This window comes from Mizuhopecten yessoensis, unplaced genomic scaffold (assembly GCF_002113885.1).
Source record: "Mizuhopecten yessoensis strain PY_sf001 unplaced genomic scaffold, ASM211388v2 scaffold4559, whole genome shotgun sequence".
NCBI lineage: Eukaryota > Metazoa > Mollusca > Bivalvia > Pectinida > Pectinidae > Mizuhopecten > Mizuhopecten yessoensis.
In genome coordinates, this window is record NW_018405607.1 from 329208 (window position 1) to 353189 (window position 23982).

At 34.5% G+C, this 23982-nt stretch overlaps 1 protein-coding gene across 5 annotated transcripts in view; it reads right to left on the reverse strand.

Annotated features, from left to right (window-relative positions):
* The window catches only part of LOC110449315 (trafficking kinesin-binding protein 1-like), a 65902-nt gene that overhangs the window by 32862 nt on the left and 9058 nt on the right, over positions 1 to 23982 (reverse strand). The window contains exons 1-2 of one of the 5 annotated variants that reach the window (XM_021496089.1): positions 20528 to 20672; positions 14527 to 14730 (exon numbers count right to left, since the gene is read on the reverse strand). In XM_021496089.1, the coding sequence (XP_021351764.1) occupies positions 14527 to 14730; positions 20528 to 20558 (235 nt within the window). In that variant the 5' untranslated portion in view covers positions 20559 to 20672. Of the gene's footprint in view, positions 1 to 2159; positions 2247 to 3508; positions 3840 to 7052; positions 7495 to 11659; positions 12341 to 14526; positions 14731 to 20527; positions 20673 to 23982 lie in introns of those variants that run through there. The other 4 variants (XM_021496092.1, XM_021496088.1, XM_021496094.1 and 1 more) reach the window with 4 other exon arrangements.

Consider the following 23982-nt stretch of genomic DNA (forward strand, 5'->3'; position numbering starts at 1 on the left):
TCACCTTAAAATATTTCATTTATTAATTGAAATCTTATGAGTAAACCAAATTCATATGTCCAGCTCAGTTGCATGTGCATAAAACAATATTTTGATTTTATCATCATGATTCAATTACAAATATGAAGAATGCATACATAATGTGGGTTAAGAATTAATTTGGGTATGTGAGTACCTATATATAATGTGGGTTAAGAATTAATTTGGGTATGTGAGTACCTATACATTATGATTCAATTAGTCAAGACAAAGCTGAAACTGATCAGCTTCAAATAGGAAATAATCTTCATAAAACGCTCATATATATTTTACCATAAGCCTTTCTTCTTTTTCCTTTGTACATTTTTTCGACAGAGCATGATTTTTTTTTTTAATAATAATAATAATTTGAGGTTCTTATATTATATACCGCTTTATCACAACCTAGTTTTTAGGTTGTCTCAAAGTGGTTAACAAATTATTATCTGTAGTTCATAATAGGGCCTTTGCAACCAGCCAATATCTTTATCAACTCCCTGGGGAGCATACAGACAGTGGTGCCATTTTTGGCACTCACAGCTAGCATTCAGTAATTCTAGCACTGCCCAACCACATACTCATTTACAGCTAAGTAGACTGGAACGAGCGGAGTAAAGTATCTAATGCTCAAAGATACAACACAGTGCCATGACCCGAACCCGCTACCTTTCGGTCATGAGCCCGGCATCCTTAACCACTATAGACTACGATATGTCTCCTAATATCGAATATATCCCAATATTACTTAAAAAGGGTATGCATTTTTCTATTTTCTTTTGCCTTTTTCCGATTTGATTGTTGGTGCATTAAGTGTCTATCCGGTGTGTAATATAAATCCATCAACCTCAAGGCTTGTTCTGCATGTAAAATACTTTTCACTCTTTATTTGTGTCTAGAAATAAATCAATTTCTTTTTCAGTGACGTAAATTCTGATGCAGTCACTTGAGTCACCTTGAACCAGAATGTCAACAATACGCAGCTGTTACGAGCTGTTACGAGCTGTTTCAACAGGTGAAAGTAATAATACCATCACACTCTGAAAGACTTTAACTCAGTCTGTCTTATCAAACACCAATAAATAACCCTGTTTGAAGATAAATACAATATATCTGGAGAAACTTTTATGAGATAATATTAAATGATTAAATAAATGTAAAAATGATGCATCAGCATGTAAAAATGCACCTAGACCAGCCTGGGATTCGAACCCTAGACCTCAGATCACAATGCAGCTGCTCTAACCAACTGAGTTTAGAAATGTTAAGTGATAATAACTGGCTATTAAGTTATATCTGAAACAAAATGCACAGGAGATAACTGATTTTATAACAAAAATGTATATTGGAATTGTTCTGGCGTTTTGTAAAATGTCTTTAGTGGGACGAGGATCTTTAAATATACTTTCCTACCTGCTATGTATAAAGCCAATAGAAAAGACTTGGTTCATGCATATCAATTAGCTAAAACAGAGCCAAATTGTAATCAATCATCATGAAATGGAGGTTTTGTTTCTCCCTTGGCAAAAACGTAAATAACGACAGTATGATATCACACCACCAGAGATTATGAATAACTCACTGAAATTATCAACAAAATAAACATGAAATGGGTTTGATAAAATCCGTATAGCAGTTTTATATATATATATATATAGCAGAAATGTGTTATCAGTTCACATCTAACAACGTCAGAACAGATACCTGGTAGTTTGTATAGGCATTTTCTACTTCCCACTGACAGGTAGTGGTGAGTTTATTTGGGGGGATTTTCATTGAAAGAGTTTTTTTATCTGGGTATAATTAAAAGAAATTTATTCTTATATTGAAAAACAAATCATGCATTGAAACTTGTTCCTGTAGTTACCATATTGATTCAATGATTGGACAGGTTTTTAAATATAGACAAATTTTCAATAATTGACGAATATCTGTTTTAATTAAAGCCAATTATAGAGAGATTCAAATTCTTTTGACGGAATTTAAGATTTTTAAGGTAAAATAATTGAATACTGACCCTACGAAATATTTAGGAGTTTTAACAGACATCAAATGCATGAATAGAATAGTTACAGAACAGCTTGAAGATTAAATGTCCAGAAAGGCTGTTGACAGTAGTATATCATTAAATAAATGTTACTTACAGAGTTTGTCTTTCATGATATACCAAATGTCAATTTCAAAATTTTCCTACAGATTCACATAAGGCACGGAGTCATGTGAATCATCACTGCACTGCACAATATACTGATCTACAATCTACATCACCGGAATGTTTACATTGTGAGATCTGTATCTCTTCAATGTTTGTCATCACTATAACACAGCAGATAATAGTGAACTACACATGAACCATGACACATGCCATACACACTGAACACTGAGTACACAAACAGTTGTGAACCTTGGTAATACATGCATGACAATGTGTGAACAAATTACTTGTTGCAATTTATATAACTGATAACAAATAAACAGAAATTTAATCAATGCAATTTCATTAAAGTCTGCAGCAGATTATAAATACATTGATTCTTGCAAACCTGTATTCATATTTTAGCCAAATATCAACTTTAGCCTTGGCCTAATGACGTAAAATGGCCATATGTCATTTAAAACAACTCAAAACGAAACCCTATATCAATTACCTGAAAAAGACTCTTAAAATGGTCAACATGTAGTTAATTTGTGCAAAATGCATTGTAAGATACGCTGGGCGTGTCGTTTTATATTCCAACTTCATGACTAAACGTTTAAATGCTGAACAAATATATATGTGTGTATATAATATGCTTTATATACCTCTGAATGACTCGCAGTGTGATCGTAGCACATACTATGTTTCAAAATAAACATGTATTTAAGATTAAAGACTCCATATATACCAGTGCATTAAATACTCTAATACAGATCTCATAGCTTTGTTATATAACTTATGAAAATCCCAATTCAAGTGAACTAAATCAGGGTTAAAATATTACTCCCCCAGACATTACAAAGACTCTGTCTGGTCAACAGATTTATAAGTAAACTATATAGCTACCCCCATTTACATATTAAGCGGTTTAAATCAACGATTTATCTTCTTGAATTTTTATTACAAGATTAGCAATGTTTACATTCTGTCCTCAAACAATAATATTTTGGCAAAACCAATGTTCTTTATGAATTACTTCTAACATTGCAGGCATTAGCATTATTAGCCAGACTGAATTCTGATCGCTTTAACATGCAGGTATTTAGAATTTGAAGCAGCTTATACAATAATTACTGTATACCAGGATTGTTTTCGCCCAGTCAAACTCTCTCCCTTCACCTGTGAAATCCAAATTCCCATTCCAGAAGACGAAAAAAAAGGCAGAAATTAATCTGCAGCGAAAATTTCCCCATATTCAGTAAACATAAATGTGATAAAAATTCTACCTACAAGAAATAATTAAAATCATGTCCTAATGTCATAAAAAGTGTTATTGAATTTATTCACTATTTTTACCTGCAAAATCATCCAAGATGGTCTCGATTTCAGGCAGGGATAATGATGAATCCCGGAAATGTTCACCCATTTTCTAATTCCATTTTGTTAAATGCCATGTAGGCAGTATAATCCATTGTAACCAAGGGTCCACACAGAAATCACTGTTAGGTCACACACATGTTATGTCTTTCCACATTTGGAATTAGATATAAAGATTTAATCATCACAGTTCACCTTCATTAAGTACACATGCATGTTTGTTAAATCTTATAGTTTCCTCAGGATCAAGCAGGCGGGATTGATATTCCAATTTTTTCTTGTTCAATATTTTAAGAAGACTGAGGTTGAACTGAAAATGAAACAAAATCTCATGATTTCAATCTGCTATGTCCTTTATATTTAATATTCAATCTTCTAAAATAATTCATGATGTCAATCATTATCACAGGGCAAATAAAAACACCAAAACTATAGGTGACATTTATGAGATTCAAAAGGCAGTCCAACAGCTAGCAAACCTTAAAGATTATTGCAAGACACCAAAGCAATGTTTCATTTACAGTTTGAAAAAAACAACAATTTAAAGCACAAAAGGACCAATGCAAGGACAGCAAATCTTTAAATGTCAACAACACCATTCATTTCAGGTCATGGACACAAATCATGTGAGGTCAAGGTCACTAAACTTTGAGGGGTCAAGGACACCAATCAAGTGAGGTCAAGAACATTAAACTTTGAGGGGTCAATTCAGGACACCAATCATGAGAGGTCAAGGACACTAGCCATAAGAAGTCAATGACACCAAACTGTAAGGGGCCAAGGACGTGAGGTCAAGGACACCAACCATAAGAATAAGTCAATGACACCAAACTTTAAGGGGCCAAGGACGTGAGGTCAGGGACACCAACCATAAGAAGTCAATGACACCAAACTTCGAGGGGCCAAGGACACCAATCATGTGAGGTCAAGAACACCAAACTTTGAGGGGTCAAGGACACCTATCATGTGAGGTCAAAGAGACCAAAATTTGAGGGGGGGGGGGGGGCAAGAACACCAAACTTTGAGGGGCCAATGACAAAAATCATGTGAGGTCAAGGACACCAAACTTTGAGGGGGGTCAAGGACTACAATCATGTGTTCTCGAGGACACCACATTTTGAGGGGGTCAAGGACACCAATCTTGTGAGGGTCACGGACGCACAATTTTAAGGGGTCCGTGAAAGGACACCAATTATGTGAGGTCAACAACACCGAACTTTGAGGGGGGTCAAGGACACAAATCATGTGAGGGTCAAGGACACCAAATTTGAGAGGTCAAGGTCTCTTATATTAACTATGAGGGAGTCAAGAACACCAACCGTAAGAAGTCAATGACATCAAACTTTAAAGGGTCAAGGATACCAATCATGTGAGGTCAAGAACACCAAACTTTAAGGGGGGTCAAGGAGTACAATAATGTGAGGTCAAGAACACCAAACTTGGAGGCGTCAATGCAAGGATACCAATCATGTAAGGTCAAGAACACCAAACTTTGAGGGGGGTCAAGGACACAAATTATGTGAGGGTCAAGGACACCAAATTTGAGAGGTCAAGGTCTCTTATATTAACTATGAGGGAGTCAAGAACACCGAACTTTGAGGGAGTCAAGGACACCAACCGTAAGAAGTCAATTACACCAAACTTTAAAGGGTCAAGGATACCAATCATGTGAGGTCAAGAACACCAAACTTTAAGGGGAGTCAAGGAGTACAATAATGTGAGGTCAAGAACACCAAACTTGGAGGGGGGTCAAGGACACCAACCGTAAGAAGTCAATGACACCAAACTTTAAAGGGTCAAGGATACCAATCATGTGAGGACAAGAACACCAAACTTTGAGGGGTCAATGCAAGGATACCAATCATGTGAGGTCAAGAACACCAAACCTTGAGGGGGGTCAGGGAGTACAATAATGTGAGGTCAAGAACACCAAACTTGGAGGGGGAGGGGGGTCAAGGACACCAATCATGTGAGGTAAAGGACATCCCAGATAAGCATTTCAAAATATTTATAAAACTCGTAACATGAGACTTTGATGAACATTATCAGCTGATCCGGATCCTGACATGGTCATAAATTATGTAATAGACTGGGAACCGTTTTCTGTTTCTCACTGTTCAAACATCATGCACATGATATATAGTTAGCTGTACAGTATTAAATTGTATGCAACCTTGAAATTTTTCACAGTACTAACATATTCCTAGCTATTTCACAAAATAACATAGCCCAACATACCATAGTCCATTCAACCTACTGAAGTGCTCATCATTGAACAAAAGAAAAAGAGGGGGAAACCTGGGGATTCTAAATCAAAACTTGGATTTAAACTTTCTTTGTTACTTATTTTTTTATTTTTTGACACCAGCAGAATTCTTCAATTCTAATGTCTTTTTTTGCTCGATCCAATTCAATAATTATAACAAACTGTAACATTTAATACTAGACCACCTTTTTAGCATTATAATATACCTGTAATGTGTAGCTTCAACAGTGCTGATTATACTATACCTGTAATGTGTAGCTTCATCAGTGGTGATTATAATATACCTGTACTGTGTCGCTTCAACAGTGCTGATTATAATATACCTGTAATCTGTAGCTTCAACAGTGCTGATTATAACATACCTGTAATCTGTAGCTTCAACTGAGTGCTGATTATAATATATCTGTAATATGTAGCTTCAACAGTGCTGATTATAATATACCTATAATCTGTAGCTTCAACAGTCCTGCTTATAATTATATAATATACCTGTAATGTGTAGCTTCAACAGTGCTGATTCTGACAACTTCACTGCAGGCTAGGCCATTATTACCTAGACATACAGTAGTATTCTGTACCTATTTATTCACGGAATAACAATACACCTGTCTATCCACTAGACAGTTACATATTAAATATTACCTACACACAATATAGTACCAAGTGTACAGGCAACTTAAACTCCCCACTTCATGTATAATTGCCAATCATATTTTGACCTGTAATCAATATAACCAATCACACAGGTAAATATATACCTGCACACTACCCAGTCCAACATGCCTTGATTCTAAAAATAGGTTGTTTCATCTGCCTTGTTGCTTAAAACATATCTTTTGGCACAAATAAGTGCTTTCCACACTGAAACAGCCATTTCCAAATATGTGACCTGAATGGTCTCCCAGCAATAACAACACATATACAACACTCTATATGTATGCATACATCAATCAACAGGTTTTTAATTTATTTACCAGCTCTGAAAGATTAATTGTCTTTGGTAAATGTTAAAATTACTTGTTCATTACATACAAATGATGTACGTGAACTGAATAAATCGTGAGTGACCAGGTAAGCTCAGATGGTGAATATGAGCATCCACCTGGAGTTTATGAGGTTAGGGTTCCAATCCTGGTCCAGCTGTTACACTTCCCACTCTTGGTTTGTAGAATTACATCAGATACAATATATATCTGTATAGTTAATCTGGTTCCAGTAATTTCGGAATCTTTCATATTTGATTCTTGGCACCATTACCTGGAGACACTCGGATATCTGTGATTTTCTCTTTCTGTAATCTTCTGTTAGTTCGGAAATATCATTAAGGTCTCCAAACTTCATTAAAGGCATTTTCATGCTGATATAATAAATGTATTTCTAAAGGTTTCTGTCATAGAAACATCCAGAAATGCATGCAACCATCACACAAAGGTTTTCCGTTTGGTCATTAGCAACGGTCACAGGTACATTTACTGATACTATAATGTCATGTGTAACTGTACATAATCCAGGGCAGTGTGAGATATGTAGTTGACACTGTTAGCTATATAATAACTGTTAGAATATACTTCCAGATGAAATACACAATTCATGTTGATCATTCAGGCAATAGTAGTGCCTAGCTAAGGAATACACACTTGTACAGTCTGTCATAAAAAACTGCTCATCCAGAACCATGCATTTCTCCAGTTTTTCATGTCATAATCAATCATTAGCACTTTTAAAACTGCACACTGCTGTTGGTAATTGATTCCAATATATGGCGACAATTTCAACTACGGCAAGTCATCTGAATATCTGAACACAGGACAAAAACCTATGAATAAACATTTCGCTGATAGGTAATGGCTAATTTGCATCGAGATCAGGAGGCATCCAATTCCTGGAACTGTCCCATATACCATAAAATGTCCTCATTTGCATAGTAGAAGTACGTACACTTTGACGTTATTTAGATAAGGCGGCATGGATGTGGTATCAAAACGTCCGAAGCTTTGTTTGCATTATTCTTAAGCTATAGTTGATGACATATCACAAAGTTCCCTGTCAACATTTTCTCAACTTGACACAACATTGCGTTATATATGCTGATAAAGGTCACTGTCCATCAAACGACTGTAGTGCAAAATTGTCAGAACTCATTTCTGAAAAGCACTGGGATGCATTGATTGTCACCGTAAATGGCCAAAGCGGCCTAGACCTTCTGTGATTAATGTATATGGTTTGTTATTGTCGTCATGGCAACCAGGTGAGATGCTGGTAGGTTATTAACACAGGAATGACATTGATAAGGTTAGACCCAGTGTATTTCCTAATACACATCGATGTGTGTAATATCTGCATAGTAATCAATTTCACGAACAGCACTTTATTGTCAGTAAAATGTTTGGTTATATTGAAGCTTTTTGTGTAAATATCGGCATTCACAAGCCTGATCATGATGTACACATCCATGGATATTTAATTACAGTCAGAAAACCCCAAAGTTGAAGAGCTAAATATGATACAATTACCTGACAATTTCCATTGGTAGAATTTGATAATTTTATATAACAACACAATTGGTGTCAACAGGTGTAATTTTAATTAGAGTTTGGTTTGGTTTGTTTCTGGCTTATGTCATTTTAACAGATATGGTCAGTTAAGGACATGCCAGGTTTTGGTGGTGGAGAAAAGCCTGTAGAAAAAGCACTGACCTACGGCCAGTACCTGGCAAATGCCCCACGTAGGTCTTGATCGAACCCGCAACCCCGGAGTGGTGGAGGGCTAGTTATATAGTGGTAGCAGAATGTCAGAGGCCTTAACCACCAGGCCACCGCAGCCATAAAAGAATTAACACAATGCAATATCTAGTTAGTTAAAAGTAAAGTAAAAGTAAATAAAATGTGTTGCTTTTTGAACCATATATTTGAGATACGAAAAAAAGAAATCAATAAAATGTTGAGCTTTTCCCAAAATAAAAGGACCTTGGGTTCTATAACGAATGTGGTTGCATTTATATAATATGTAATACCCTAAGGCTTCTTAGAGATTGTAATTTCCTTCAATATCACTTGATATTATACCTATGACAAGTATTTCAGAACATCAATATAACTGAGGCCTGCACCCAGGTCTCCCCCAGGTAAACATTGACAAAATGCAGTGATTTGATAAACTAGGTAATGATTGTACAGTTAGGAGTATAATTATCTGGATATTGGATATTTGATCATTAATCGGTTTATCTTTGGAAGTAATAGCCTTGGAGTATATATATATATATAATCATCCAACCATCAACCCCAATAACAAACTGATGTCCTTGCATGCTGGGGTATCAATGATGGTGTAATATATAAAACCTTTAGATTGTAAATTGATATATGATGTACATATATGGAAATACATTATAATATATATATATATATAGGATCAATATATATATGTCCTTCCGTTAGTGTATAAAATTAAGTAGGCAATTTAAATATAAAATCACAGATTAAAAAGACCTCACACCGAGTCAAATCTGCCCAAGAATTTCAAAAAGGTCACTCTCTTTGCTTAAATTTGGCCCTCCTCCTTTCATTCGAAATAAGTAATAAAACATGTGTATATTATGTAATAAAACATCTTCAAACAAACCCTGGGTAGTATACAAACATCTTTTTTATTCACTTCAGACACAACTTGTTCTGGAGTTTAATATTCATGTTACAACTTATAACTTACCACCTGGGGACACAAATAGTACTCACGGAGAATAGGATCATGTTAAAGGTTGAGGGCATATAACCACTTCACCAATCCAAAATACATAGGAGAGTTCCACTTCAAAGGTGGGTTTTTTCCAACTTGGAACTTTGGAATAATCTGGATGTTCTGTAGCTTTTATATAGAAAACCAAACAAGGAAAGTTTTTCTAGTTTAGAGTTACTTCACTTCATCTTTCATTTTGATGCTGTGCATTTATACTCCTAGCATGTAATAAAGAAAAGAGAGATTCAACACAAAGAATGTAGAAAATGCGATAGTGTTCTCGGGTGGATCCACTAGTGATCCTAATAACTTTAGATACATAAAGGAAATAGTGTTCTCGGGTGGATCCACAGGGGATTCACTAGTGATCCTTACTATAGATACATAATGGGAAATAGTGTTCTTGGGGGGATCCACAGGGGATTCACTAGTGATCCTAACTATACATACATAATGGGAAATAGTGTTCTTGGGGGGATCCACAGGGGATTCACTAGTGATCTTAACTATAGATACATAAAGGGAATTACTGTTCTCGGGTAGATCCACAGGGGATTCACTACTGATCCTTATTATAGATACATAATGGGAAATAGTGTTCTCGGGTGGATCCACAGGGGATTCACTTAAGTGATCCTTACTATAGATACATAATGGGAAATAGTGTTCTTGGGTGGATCCACAGGGGATTCACTACTGATCCTTACTATAGATACATAATGGGAAATAGTGTTCTCGGGTGGATCCACAGGGGATTCACTTAAGTGATCCTTACTATAGATACATAATGGGAAATAGTGTTCTTGGGTGGATCCACAGGGGATTCACTACTGATCCTTACTATAGATACATAATGGGAAATAGTGTTCTCGGGTGGATCCACAGGGGATTCACTTAAGTGATCCTTACTATAGATACATAATGGGAAATAGTGTTCTTGGGTGGATCCACAGGGGATTCACTACTGATCCTTACTATAGATACATAATGGGAAATAGTGTTCTCGGGTGGATCCACAGGGGATTCACTTAAGTGATCCTTACTATAGATACATAATGGGAAATAGTGTTCTTGGGTGGATCCACAGGGGATTCACTACTGATCCTTACTATAGATACATAATGGGAAATAGTGTTCTCGGGTGGATCCACAGGGGATTCACTTAAGTGATCCTTACTATAGATACATAATGGGAAATAGTGTTCTTGGGTGGATCCACAGGGGATTCACTACTGATCCTTACTATAGATACATAATGGGAAATAGTGTTCTCGGGTGGATCCACAGGGGATTCACTTAAGTGATCCTTACTATAGATACATAATGGGAAATAGTGTTCTTGGGTGGATCCACAGGGGATTCACTACTGATCCTTACTATAGATACATAATGGGAAATAGTGTTCTCGGGTGGATCCACAGGGGATTCACTTAAGTGATCCTTACTATAGATACATAATGGGAAATAGTGTTCTTGGGTGGATCCACAGGGGATTCACTACTGATCCTTACTATAGATACATAATGGGAAATAGTGTTCTCGGGTGGATCCACAGGGGATTCACTTAAGTGATCCTTACTATAGATACATAATGGGAAATAGTGTTCTTGGGTGGATCCACAGGGGATTCACTACTGATCCTTACTATAGATACATAATGGGAAATAGTGTTCTCGGGTGGATCCANTATCACTTGACTTGCGTTATATCTGATATTGGCGAAGGTATTGGATGCTACAGTGTGTACATTCTGTAATAGTATCAATACCATCTTACACTGGTGGCCATTTTATCTACATCAATATGTATTACACTATCAACAGGTGATTTCCTTTAAATATGAGGCTGTATAAATGTATGATAATACAAAAAAATATAATATATCCTACATAAAGTCATCAACTATTTGTAAGGATTAGCTGGACTAAATTGTTTATCTGCATGCAAAAACATCTTTTACAGACTTTTGCACCATATAAAAAAACCCAGAAGAGACAGATTAATAAAATGTTAAGGACGCTGAACTAACATTTAAACCTAAATTCAGATCAGAAGCAAAATTTATATGACGCAAAATTGAAATAAAATCCCGAAAGCAAACATATAAAGAATGACACATGATATACCTGGAAACTGAATATATTGGAAAATCCTCCTGATTGCTCCGTTAATGCAACACTTCAAATCTTGTCAGTCATTACATCCGGTAATAAGTGACAAACGTTGTCATTTAATCGATATATATCCACTTTAAGGCCTTCTCCAGGATTATCAGAGTTTTGTTAAATGTTGAAATTCACATATTAGGTCAATCTTTGACGGGAGACTGAATACCCTCCAGATTGACAGTTACCCATGCAGTGTTAGAGTAATCATCTCAGTCCTGTAGCATTACTGTCAACGTTTTACAAGAATTATTACACACTTTCTTGTAGATTTTGAGCCAGTTCCATGACAGAGTGACTTCCAGGTCTCAGAAGACCACAATGGAGACTTTGATCCGGAATTTAAAATTTACCTAAGCACATTTTGTTTATACATTAGTTATAACTGCCTTCCATCTCGGCTCCAATTGTCACACCAAACCATGAATGCCCGCTTTAAGTCCTATCTATAGTCTGAATATTTTCTTCCCGTCAACAAACATAGAAAACACTACAGTACTGCCAGGTAAAAAAGTATGCACAAAGATTGGCACCAAAAATTACGAATTTGAATAGAGTTGAAAAATACGATAGGGCCTTATTTGGCTCTAGATTTAAATGGGGTCATCCAGTCAGTGCAGATCGTGTATTGGGTCGGTTCTATTGAATTTGTAACGTTAAAACCATAATGTGTACCCTTTACATACCTGTATAGCCAACTGTACACATACATGTATGCCAAATCTATAGGCCTGTTCCGAATTGTTAGCTTGACATTTTCATAAATCAACTTTTATTTCACTGCTATTAATTTGTTTCATTTTAAACATCACTTTTAGATATTACAATTTCTATTCTGTCACATTTAATTTTTAATTTCTGACATATTGTATTTAAATATATGAACATGTATTGAAGAAAAAATATTGCGGAAAATAACCAAGCTTTGATACTTTGTCCTAACATACATACACACATGCAATATACTTTATGATGTCAAATAACGCTTAGTCAGCTTACACATTCAATTAAAAATATTGTGTTTGAAAAATAAAAGACAGCACAGTTTTAGTTCCAAAGCAAATGTCCTTAATTTAGAGAATAATTTAAATGCCTCTTGCAAAATAGTTCTTTGGAAAAATAAAATCTAATTGTTTTCACAGGAAAAAGGAGTTTAGTTTTCAATTACTATAAACTTAAGCTAACCTGACTTTTGTCATGAATGAAACACAGCAATAAATACAGTGATAACAGCTTCAAGTAAGATATTGGCCTGGTCAGCAATATTTCTATTCAATTCACCTGAGTTTGTTTCAAGTGACTTCAGATAAATAGTTTAAAAACAGCAGTGTGTAACGTTCGAAATTAGCACAAGCTAACACGCAAAATGCATTAATACTTGACACTTTAGCGTTTTGAATATGGTTCAAGGACGAAGATATTTGCGTCCTCAAATTAATTTACCGAACTGCTGAAATATTGTGTCCAGCCCGCTTCTTGTTCGAAGTGCGTTGAGAATAAGAAGGGGATTTCCGAATTTGAGTTAAGCGCTATTCTGATTGGCTAACATATATATAGTTGGAGTCCTTTTAACATTTTAAGATGACCTTGAGAATGTATATGGCAAAAAGTATTTCTATAGTGTCACTGTGTGAATCTATTCCTTTAGTCCAAAATAGAATGCATAGTTGTCACACGCGCCATTTTTTAAAAGGTAATCAAAACACCGACATTTGAGTTTTAATTACGTTTTCTTGTGCTATTTGAACTTAAAAACTAATCTTTTGTAGACATAAAATGGTGCATGGCTATATATTCTAAGACTACATCATTGTTTATAAGTATTTTTGCAAAAAGTGATCCGATTTGGGTAGTGATCCTATTTGGGTACTGCCACCTTACATTGGAAAAACAACAAACATATAAAAATATTCATGACAAATTTTGTTTTGCTTGTTTAAATTTTGTTTTGCTTGTAACTTTCAAATCTACAAGCAATTATTACTTGTAGGTTCAAAAATTAAGTTCAAACCTTGAGTGTGGATCATCTATTTACGTGTCAACTGTACATGTATAGAACTGATGTAAGAAGCTGAATTCAATTTTCTAATAGAATTTAATTTTCAATACCTCGGAAATTTACGAACAGATATAAGTTTATGTCATTAAATACCTAATGTCAAATGACACAATTGAGGTCATTTCAGTTTAATTTTGTACATTTTCAGCTGTAGCAGAAAGGATAACAATTCAGCAGAGATAGGGGAAAACATATCAGATCCTGAAGAATACAATGGGGTAACAGATTTAATTAGGTGTATGCAATGTCCATTTACTGGCAATGGGTACCGGTCTGCACCAGTTGTAATCACAAAGAATTGTTAAGCATTAGAGAGATTATGCTTAGAGTTACTTCCCCTGGCAAAGTATTCATCTTTCATCTTAATTCTGTGCATTAAAATTCTTCCAAAATAACATGTTTTAAGTAGAAGATAGGTAGTGGATAGGTCAAGTATTATTATATTATTATGTCCCCCCCCCCCCCCCCCCTTAGAATTTATTTTTTTATTAATCGTGAAATTGTAATCCGTGTTAATTAAATTATCTAAATTTAGGTCAAAATCATGAATATTTAAGCCGTGTAAATACCCCGGTATAAGGTATATGTTTTAACTTGATAGGTATGAATTGTTTACATTAAGAAAAAGAAAAAGAGAGGATACAGCAGACTGCAGCCAGCTCAATCTTCATCATGAGCATACAGCAGAGTATCAAATTAGCAAGAATTTTCCTCCAAACCTGCAAGGAGAAAATTTTGAAAAATACAAGACTGAGGAAAATCAACTTACTGAAGTATTTGAGTGTCTCAGCAATTTGTTCTGTGGTCAACTCAATGTCTTGGTCGAGAGGGATAATTGGTGTCTGTATCCAGTCCTCATTCTCGTAGCCACAGAAGTTTGTTATTGTATCTGCACGGAGGCGATATTTGGGGATCTGTTCCTCGATCAAGCTAAAGATCTCAACTTCAGGAAGATCGGCACTGTTACACACATCTGTAAATAAAAACAAAAATACAGTATTACCTCATATCAATTGAAATCGTTGAATTAGTTAAAATCCAATTATGTTACTTAAATTAACGGCCTGCAAAAGATTCAGAAAATTAAAAAAAAAAAAAACTGACATGCAATTGTGAATTCTTTACATTGCATAAATCTAACTAATGGTAACTACTTGTTTAAAAGCATTACAACATGAGGGACACAATTCAATTTTGGAAACAAATGACAGAATACTGTTAATGAAACTAATATACCTGATACCTCTGATTCAGCATCATTTAAAGAAGATATGGGCTTAAAATGCATTTCATAGAAAATTAAATTATTGAAAAATGTGGACTCAGTAATGGCAGTACCGGGGTAAGCACTTTATGGCAAATTCATAAATTCAAAACCGTAATTCCACATTTTTAAAATTATTTTTTATGAAGATCTGTGATGTTTCTTACAGTCTTCTTAAAAACACTATTTCAAAAGATATATATAACTATAAAGCACTAAAAAAAGCAAAAAAAACCACAACACAACTTTATCATAGACGTTTCAATTCCCAACCTGATGAATATCAATGTTAGTATTTTAATTTCTGTTTAAAGAAAATCAGAACAAAATCTGGATAAACAAATTAGACCGTACATTAAAGCATACATTTTACATTTTGTGTGATTATAGCTAATTATACCTCAAAAATCATTTACATGTGCTTATACAAACCAATTCAATACTATTACATGCAACTAGAACTAACAAAATTGAAATCTCAAACATTTCATAAGAATTTGAAGAGATAATTTTCAATACATGGACTGCAAAAATATCCTTACATTTGTGTACTGTACCAGTAATTTGTTGAAAATCATAAAATGCATGAAATCATTAATAAAATATCTAGTACTGCATGTATATAAGCACAAAAAATCATCCAGCGATGTTATCTGCATGATTTCACGCTGTAAGTTAAATATCAAAGTTCATAGGCAGTGAAAAGAGTGACTCAAAACCATCCAAAATGACAACATTATATAATTAGTAGTCAAAGTATGTAAGTTTGATACAAACTTGACCTGGGAAACAGCATGTATATAGCGTATATATATGACATGCTCTAGGAGCCAGAAAGTGTTACATCACCTGGTCGTTATCAAACACATTCCAGGTAACACAGGTAAATCACAGTTGTGTGAAGGTTAGTTATCTACGTCAACAGACATATCCTCAGGTATCCTGTCTATCTACGTATGTCTGTCAACATGGCAGTAAATATAAGCTAACTACTAAACTTATCGCATAATTTGACCTAATAAGGGCACCCAATAACACGAGTAAATTACAAATTGTGTCCTTTGCCTCAAGAACATACCCTGTAAAGAATATCCAAATTCAATTTTGAATTACCAATTATTTTAAAAGGTTAGGGTGTATATCTTTCTGAAAAATATGCTAAAATTCATTTAATTGGTCACTCACGGCCTCATCAGATAATGTCATAATAAAGCTCTGTTCTTTGATGAATTACTTTTAGTCTGAACTGTTACAACACTGTTCTGGCGACAGAAAATGTCCAACTGACAAAGTCAACTGGCGTTTCCTTAAGATATTATAAAATCAGGAATGGCAAAACTCAAGACTTTTATGATAAGCATTTAAACTTTATTTCAAAAAATCTGTAAAGGGTGGTATTGTTTGACCTGGTGACCTTAGGTATCCGGCTCACCACATACCGGATTTAGATTAAATTGTTTAACTTTTACATTAAAAAGTCTTTCTTTTTCTACATTATTTAAGGATCCCTGTCCCACTGCACTGTGCTTTTTTTCTTATATTTATATTACAGTTAACTCCCCTTTAATTTTGTATTGAAAAGTAGTTGAGTTTATTGGAGCAATTAAGAAAAGCAATCTGAAGTCTAGTGTTCATATCCAAGTTTACATGTGCTGACTGCTGAAGTTTTTAACATCCCGAACACAGTGAGTATATCGATGATTATATTTTGCATACCTTATTCATTTAACGACTATTATAAGAAACAATTTGTTGGCCTGGAAGCTTGCAGGGGAGCTTGAGGATCCCTGTCTCACTACACAGTAGCTTTTCGTATGTACAGTTACCTCCCCTTAACTTCCATTTGGCTATAACTGTACAAGCACAGTTGTGCCTGGGATCTTGACAATGTAGCTCAGTCAGTTAAAGTGAGAGCACCCTTGGCATCCAAGGGTTCGTTACGCTCATTTTCTCTCTCTGCACCCCTGGAATAAGTCATAGCAAAATCGAAGGCTCAGTGTGCTGCATCTTGAGGATGAGACAGGATTCTTTAAAGTACATTAAAAGAATCTCATGGTCGTGTAAGGTAAAGCTTACTGACTTTTAAGGCCAGCGTCTTCCTCTGTTATCTTCAAAGGAATAGTATCAGCCTAGTTATATTTATTGGTCAGGTTCTTTTACCTGACAACAATCAAATAGCTACACAATTGTTGCTGCGTGCCTTCAATTTTACCATGACATATTCCAGGGGTGCAGAGAACGAACGTGAGCATATATATAACCTCTGGATATCAAGGATGGATCAATAACATAACAGTCTGATGTCTGATCATGGTCTACTATCTCACTCACTGCCTCGCTGAATTTTTACATGCGGAACACTATACTGTTGATCACATTTCGCTTATTTCAACTTCATTATTTTTCTCACAAAGTCCTGCAAGGTATAGTTTTCCTTTTCAGAAATGATTCATCAAAGCTATACTAAATCATGCAAACACAATAATGAGTTGCATAAATATTGAAATATATATATCACAAAACTGGTTATTAACAACCCTTTTCAATAAAATAGCAGGTACATCATGCGTTACATACATTAACAGTAAATCATATAAATCATCAATACTAAGTCCCAATTATTTCTGATGTTCTTTACAAAAAGAAATAGATTTACAACTTACCTATCTCAGAATTGAACACTTAAATTGGAATGTTTATTCCAAGCCTCTATTACTTGATATATCGAATATCAATCATGAATCATGCAGTTTGCTGATATCTATGGAGGGATTATCTATGCATCTACATATTCGCCCCCGCACGCAGACAAGTTTGTTTGCGATAGGGCAAGAAAGCAAACGGCAAGTCATGATGCAAGGGTAAATTTCGGTCAAGACTATATCATGTTTCTGTGAAAATATCTGACAACAAAAAATTCTTTACTGGTATGTATATTACCTGTAGGTAGCTAGGTGTAAAATATGTATTACGTGCATGTTGCCAGGTATACACATTAAGGTTACAAACAGGTAGATTTGTCTGTGACAAACATCAACATATACAGGTACAGGTGTGTCATATACCCAGACAGGCCTTCATACAAACACAAACAACGTAGGCATTATTTGTAAAACTACTGTAATCTTAAGGATCCCTGTCCCATTGCACTGTTGTTTTTCCGTTATTCAGAGTAACCTCCCCTTAATTTTCGTTTGGATTTAGCTTAAGCACATTTGGGTCAGTAGAGTTCTGTTGAACAGGTAGCTTAATCGGTTAGAACAATGGTATTGGAATCTGAAGTTCAGGGTTCAAATCTCATTGTTACTCATGAAAGTCCTGCAGGGTATGGTTTTCTTTTCAGAAATGATTGATTAAAGCTATAGTCACACCTGATAACATGCACGTAATACATATTTTACACCTAGTTTTTGGCAGTGGTACAGTGGTACAGGAATCGATTAAAATAACCAATAAGCAAAAAGATAAAAAAAAAATATTGATATTCACAAGGTAAATGTAAAGGATAAACTTTTGGTCATGGAGGTAAATTCCTTGTGATTGAATGGCTAAGTACTGTAATTGAGGAAAGCTCGCTGTGCATGCAATATCTTATCAATGATGAAATGACACTAACAGATTTCCAAAAGGTTTTTGTATATATTATCTAACTATCATGTTATCATTTCTGTGACTGTATGACATGCTTTTTCATTGCTATTAAAGTGTTTTATACTAGAACTGAAATATTTAAAGCTGAAGAGACAACTCAAAATTTAAAAATACTTAATATTTTGAACATCTGAAATTGTTTTTGTCATTAGTTGCTTTTTTAAATCTTGACAATAATAATGCAAATATTTGAAATTTCGCATTTTATCAATGTCCGTTTAGCCTTAACAGCGCTTTGATTACAAACAGTCCAAAATGATAGAAAGATCACAGCCTCATTATAAACAGACTTATGAAAGTTACGAAAATAAACCATGATCAAAATCTGAAAATGATATAAGTCTGGTTATATAATCCACTTGACCAATGAAATTTGAATGAAGCATATATATAAGCCTGGTTGCTGGGCTTTTGTACTGCATGTAAAACAAATAGAAAATTATCAACAAGCTCTTTTGAAGTGCTGTTAAGGGTGTATGTTATATATATGTATATATGATTGGGCCATATACAAGTGGCTGCATGATTGCTACTCAAACAATTTTCATCAGAATAAAACAGACGTCTGATCAAAAATTCTACACAATGTAAATATGTCTGAAACTGTTTTATTGGGCTACTACATTGAGTTCGATAAAATAAAACTTCTGTTTATCCAGGTGAAGGTTGTATATCATTTGTTATTCAACAACAATCATTTCTGATGAGAAGTATTGCATACAGGTATGTACTACAGTAGCACTGGAATATGTACCAGATCTGTCTTTCTTGAATTCTTGATCTGTTCAACTCTAATAAAGATATGACTTTTATCGTTATTGTAATGTACATGCAAGTGTCTGATTCATAATATAATGGCCAAATTTGATTTTGGAAAACAGAAAAAATAATAAAATAAATACATGTGTTCACAACCAGATCTGAGATCAGGGAAAAAAGTAGTACAAACACAATTTTAAAAAGATTTAGAGTTTCTGTATTGCCATCGACGAAATGGGTATGGGACATAAAGTGGCAGTAAAATGAGGGACTACTTTACATATTATCTTATAATTATCAAAACGTGAACAGAAAAAGCGTTAATGTAAGGGGGAGATAAGTCCACAAATCATGGCTGGAATTTCAAATAATTATGAAACTGGATATCTTGAATCCCCTCCTTGTTTTGAAGTTACATCTGTTCCATACAATTCTTCATTTTTTTCTAGGTTTTTAACTCATTTAACTTGAATAAATTTGTATTTATCTCAAAGATATTCCTTATCCATAATTGTCCAAACAATTTTGCCATATGTATACCCATTTCAACAAAACTGTTAGACTGTTGGATGTTATACTCGTTGATGATCTGTTTTATGATACTAATTGACTGTTAATTGATCTAACTGTATCCGGCAATAAGCCAATGCCTGGTAATAAATCCACCCACACCTATAGCAGTTCAGTTCAAAATCTAACATTAAGGCTATTTTGTTTTTCTGTAATAAACCACTAATTATATAACTACCCCCAGCTTTGAGTCAGAAATTATGTGCTAATTAACCTCCCCATCTGCCGGCTCATCCCAACCCCTCCCTAAGGATTATTGCTAATTGTTACAAGATACGTGGGTAAATACATTGATGATTATTTACTGATGACGATCCCTAATTTACAATATATATATATTTATTTCAATTACCAGATGGATAAGGTACTATGAATTCAGTATCAAGATTACCACCCCATGGATTGTAACATGATGTTATCATCACTCTAATCCAGTGTTCAACAGGGGGATCCTCATTTAAAAAAGGTCCAAAATTAGTATCAGATACACAATACATGATTTTCTTGAATACAGTTTTCCACTTACAATAAGAGAAATTACCACAGACGCTTGTCATTCCAATAAACTCCTAAATCCATCAGCTGTATTCTCAAACATTGCTATACTGTGAATATAAAATGACGCAATATACTAGCCATGTTGCAGTTGCAGGCTTCGGATGCTGAGCCATGCTGTGGATAACCAGTGCCAAACATTCATCAGACTCGGAAACAAGAGTGTGTATAAAATAAAGCCAGAGGCTGAGACTGGAGGAATGACATGCACACACACACATACACACTCATTTACAGATGTACGAAAGACTATTATATATAAATGATGATGAACCTATTCAGTATGGGAAAGTTATATTACTCAGCTATAATTCTATGATATTTAGCTCAGATCCTGAACTTAATGTGTTTTACTGTATATTTCAGGATACTGTGTAAAATGCAATGGTATCATATAAAATGGTACATGGCCATGGGCAAAGAAGTATAGTAATGACAGCGCAGACAAAGAAATTTGTCTAATTTTCGGGGTGATCCGCCCCTTTATCAAGACAGGAACATGAAAATTTACATATCACAACATATACAATGTTATATATAAAACTGGTAAAGTTTTTACTTCTTAATATTTATTTATTTTATTTTACTAATACTTAATGTATACAGTAATGGAAAATTTTCACCACATTTTTAATTTCCCATACAATGCAGGCAAATACAGAATATATACCGTATATAGCTATTACCTGCAAAGGCATCCTGATTGATACTCCAGGGGTTACGCTCACTTACATTTTCTGCACCCCTAGATCCAAAATATGTCATAACAAAATTGAAGGTGATCAGTATGTGCCAGCTTGTGGATGAGACAAGAAGACTAGTTTGATCCTTTGATGTACATCAAAAATTTCATGGTAGGGTAAAAATCGACTGGCTTTGAATTTGGGTGTCGCTTCTATGTGATTTTCAAGGACAGGCATCAATCAGGGTTTTTTAACATTGTGCAAACATTGGATTATACCAGTGAAGGACAATTAAATATTTGACTGGGCAAACGTTTCCTGGTCCACAGTTTATATAAGCCTGGTTATGTCATTACCTGTTGATATTTATTCTATTTACTTCTATGGAAAGCTGTTTGAGTAATTACCTTTTAATACACTAACCACTAGTATAACTCCTGATTTTCACCTTCATTTGATAGATTTTTAAAAACAATAGAATTCCCTAACTCTTCCTTTAATTAGTTCAAGTGAAATCAATTCATTTTATAACAGTAAATTCAGACTACCGGTAAGGCATTTTAAAGTAATGTTTTATAAAGGGAGCATTTTATAATGAACTTGTACAAGATTTTGCCTCTGGAAATTCTTCCCGGTGAAAGATTTGAAAACTTGGTAAATATAAGAAAGGCACTCCAGTGTATTCCACCTTAACATGTATCTATGTACTTTGTATAGATCATCGAGCTCTCCAGCACACGGAGAAGGGAAGTAGTATTGATCACGTAATTAGTGTAAGAAGGGTCTGAGGGAAACAACCCTAGCACCGTACCAGAGACAGTGCCAGAGTTATTGTCTATATTGAGTTTCTTAGCATCTCATAGACTGACTTTTATTATAGCTGCCAGCAGTATTCTATTACAATAACTAGCACCATGCATAAAGTGAACTATATCCATATGCGGCTATATATCTAGCTTGTGTTGAAAGACAGTATGCCTGAAAATACATGTGCGCATGTACTGTTTATACTAAATGTATATAAGATAGAGATTATCACCACTTTCCTTTTATATATTCTGTAATAGTATACAGGCCTTAAAAAGTTATTTTCTTGTCAAATTTTATTCCTGTCTATTCATACAAACGCAAAGATATGTAAAAAAAAGTAACAGCATTTTGTAATAACTTCATGTGATGTTGCTGTAAACTAAACAGAAACAGAAACAATGTATTAGGCTACCTGCCTTAACATCCAGTGGTTTGAGGTAGCAATCCTCTGTAGCAGAAATATTTTTATATTTGAATTGTAATAAATTAATTGCTTCACTTTATCACTCTTTCATTTACCAAATGATAAAGCAAATTTATGTGAGTCAGAAACATGTTGAATGAATTGCATTGGAGCTCATTGGAGATACGATCAAGCGTGCTGCGACATCTCTCTTCCTTAAAAGCCTAGATTTTTGTGCCTACACTAGTTTTATTGGTATTAAGTGATATGTACAGCTATATATAAGCATTAATAAGAAATAAAAAAAAATAAAAAAATAAAAAAATGCCTACCTGTATACCTGTAACCCTATTGTTTCTGAGGATGAAAGTGGAAACACAAGTGATGTTTTTTTTTGCCTAATCTAATAAAGTATAAATATGAGTTAATTACATCTAATTAACACCAAAGCTTCTGCCATCTGGATTTATCTAATCATCAGCATTAATTGTATTACTGTATACGTCCCAACACCATCACATTGTAACAGACTGTGTGTAAGTACAGCTGCTGGGAGGCGGCCGAATCATCGTTTTTATAACTATGTAACAATCTACATACATATAGTATGTGTACAATGCATCGCATGTCTGCACATCTGTGTAAGAAACAGCATGTCTACATGAACATTGTTTAGAGTATAATACAATTTTGTATATGTAGACTTATGTACATTGTTGAGAGTATGTATATGTACACTTACAACTACATTGTTAAGAGTATGTATATGTACACTTATGTACATTGTTAAGAGTATGTATATGTACACTTATGTACATTGCTAAGGGTATGTATATGTACACTAATGTACATTGTTAAGAGTATGCATATGTACACTTATGTACATTGTTAAGAGTATATATATGTACACTTATGTACATTGTCAAGAGTATGTATATGTACACTTATGTACATTGTTAAGAGTATGTATATGTACACGTATGTATATTGCTAAGAGTATGTATATGTACACTAATGTACATTGTTAAGAGTATGTATATGTACACTTATGTACATTGTTANTCCTGTGGTTACTATGTGTAAGTTTTTGACCACTCGTGTTACTCAAGGGGCTACCCCTTCGTCGCGCTTTTCGTAGACTGTATGTTGACCCTAACGTCAAACCTTTAATGCGCCATACTTTTATCTCTTTGTTAAAAGAAACACTGACTCGTATAGGTGTGGATCATCGATCTTTTAATGGTTATTCTTTCCGGGTTGGTGCTGCCACCTCAGCAGCGGCTGCTGGCGTTGAGGATCATGTCATTCAAACCTTGGGTAGATGGTCCTCCAACTGCTATATACGTATATTCCTANAGTATGTACACTTATGTACATTGTTAAGAGCATGTATATGTACACTTATGTACATTGTTAAGAGTATGTATATGTACACATATGTACATTGTTAAGAGTATGTATATGTACACTTATGTACATTGTTAAGAGTATGTATATGTACACTTATGTACATTGTTAAGAGTATGTATA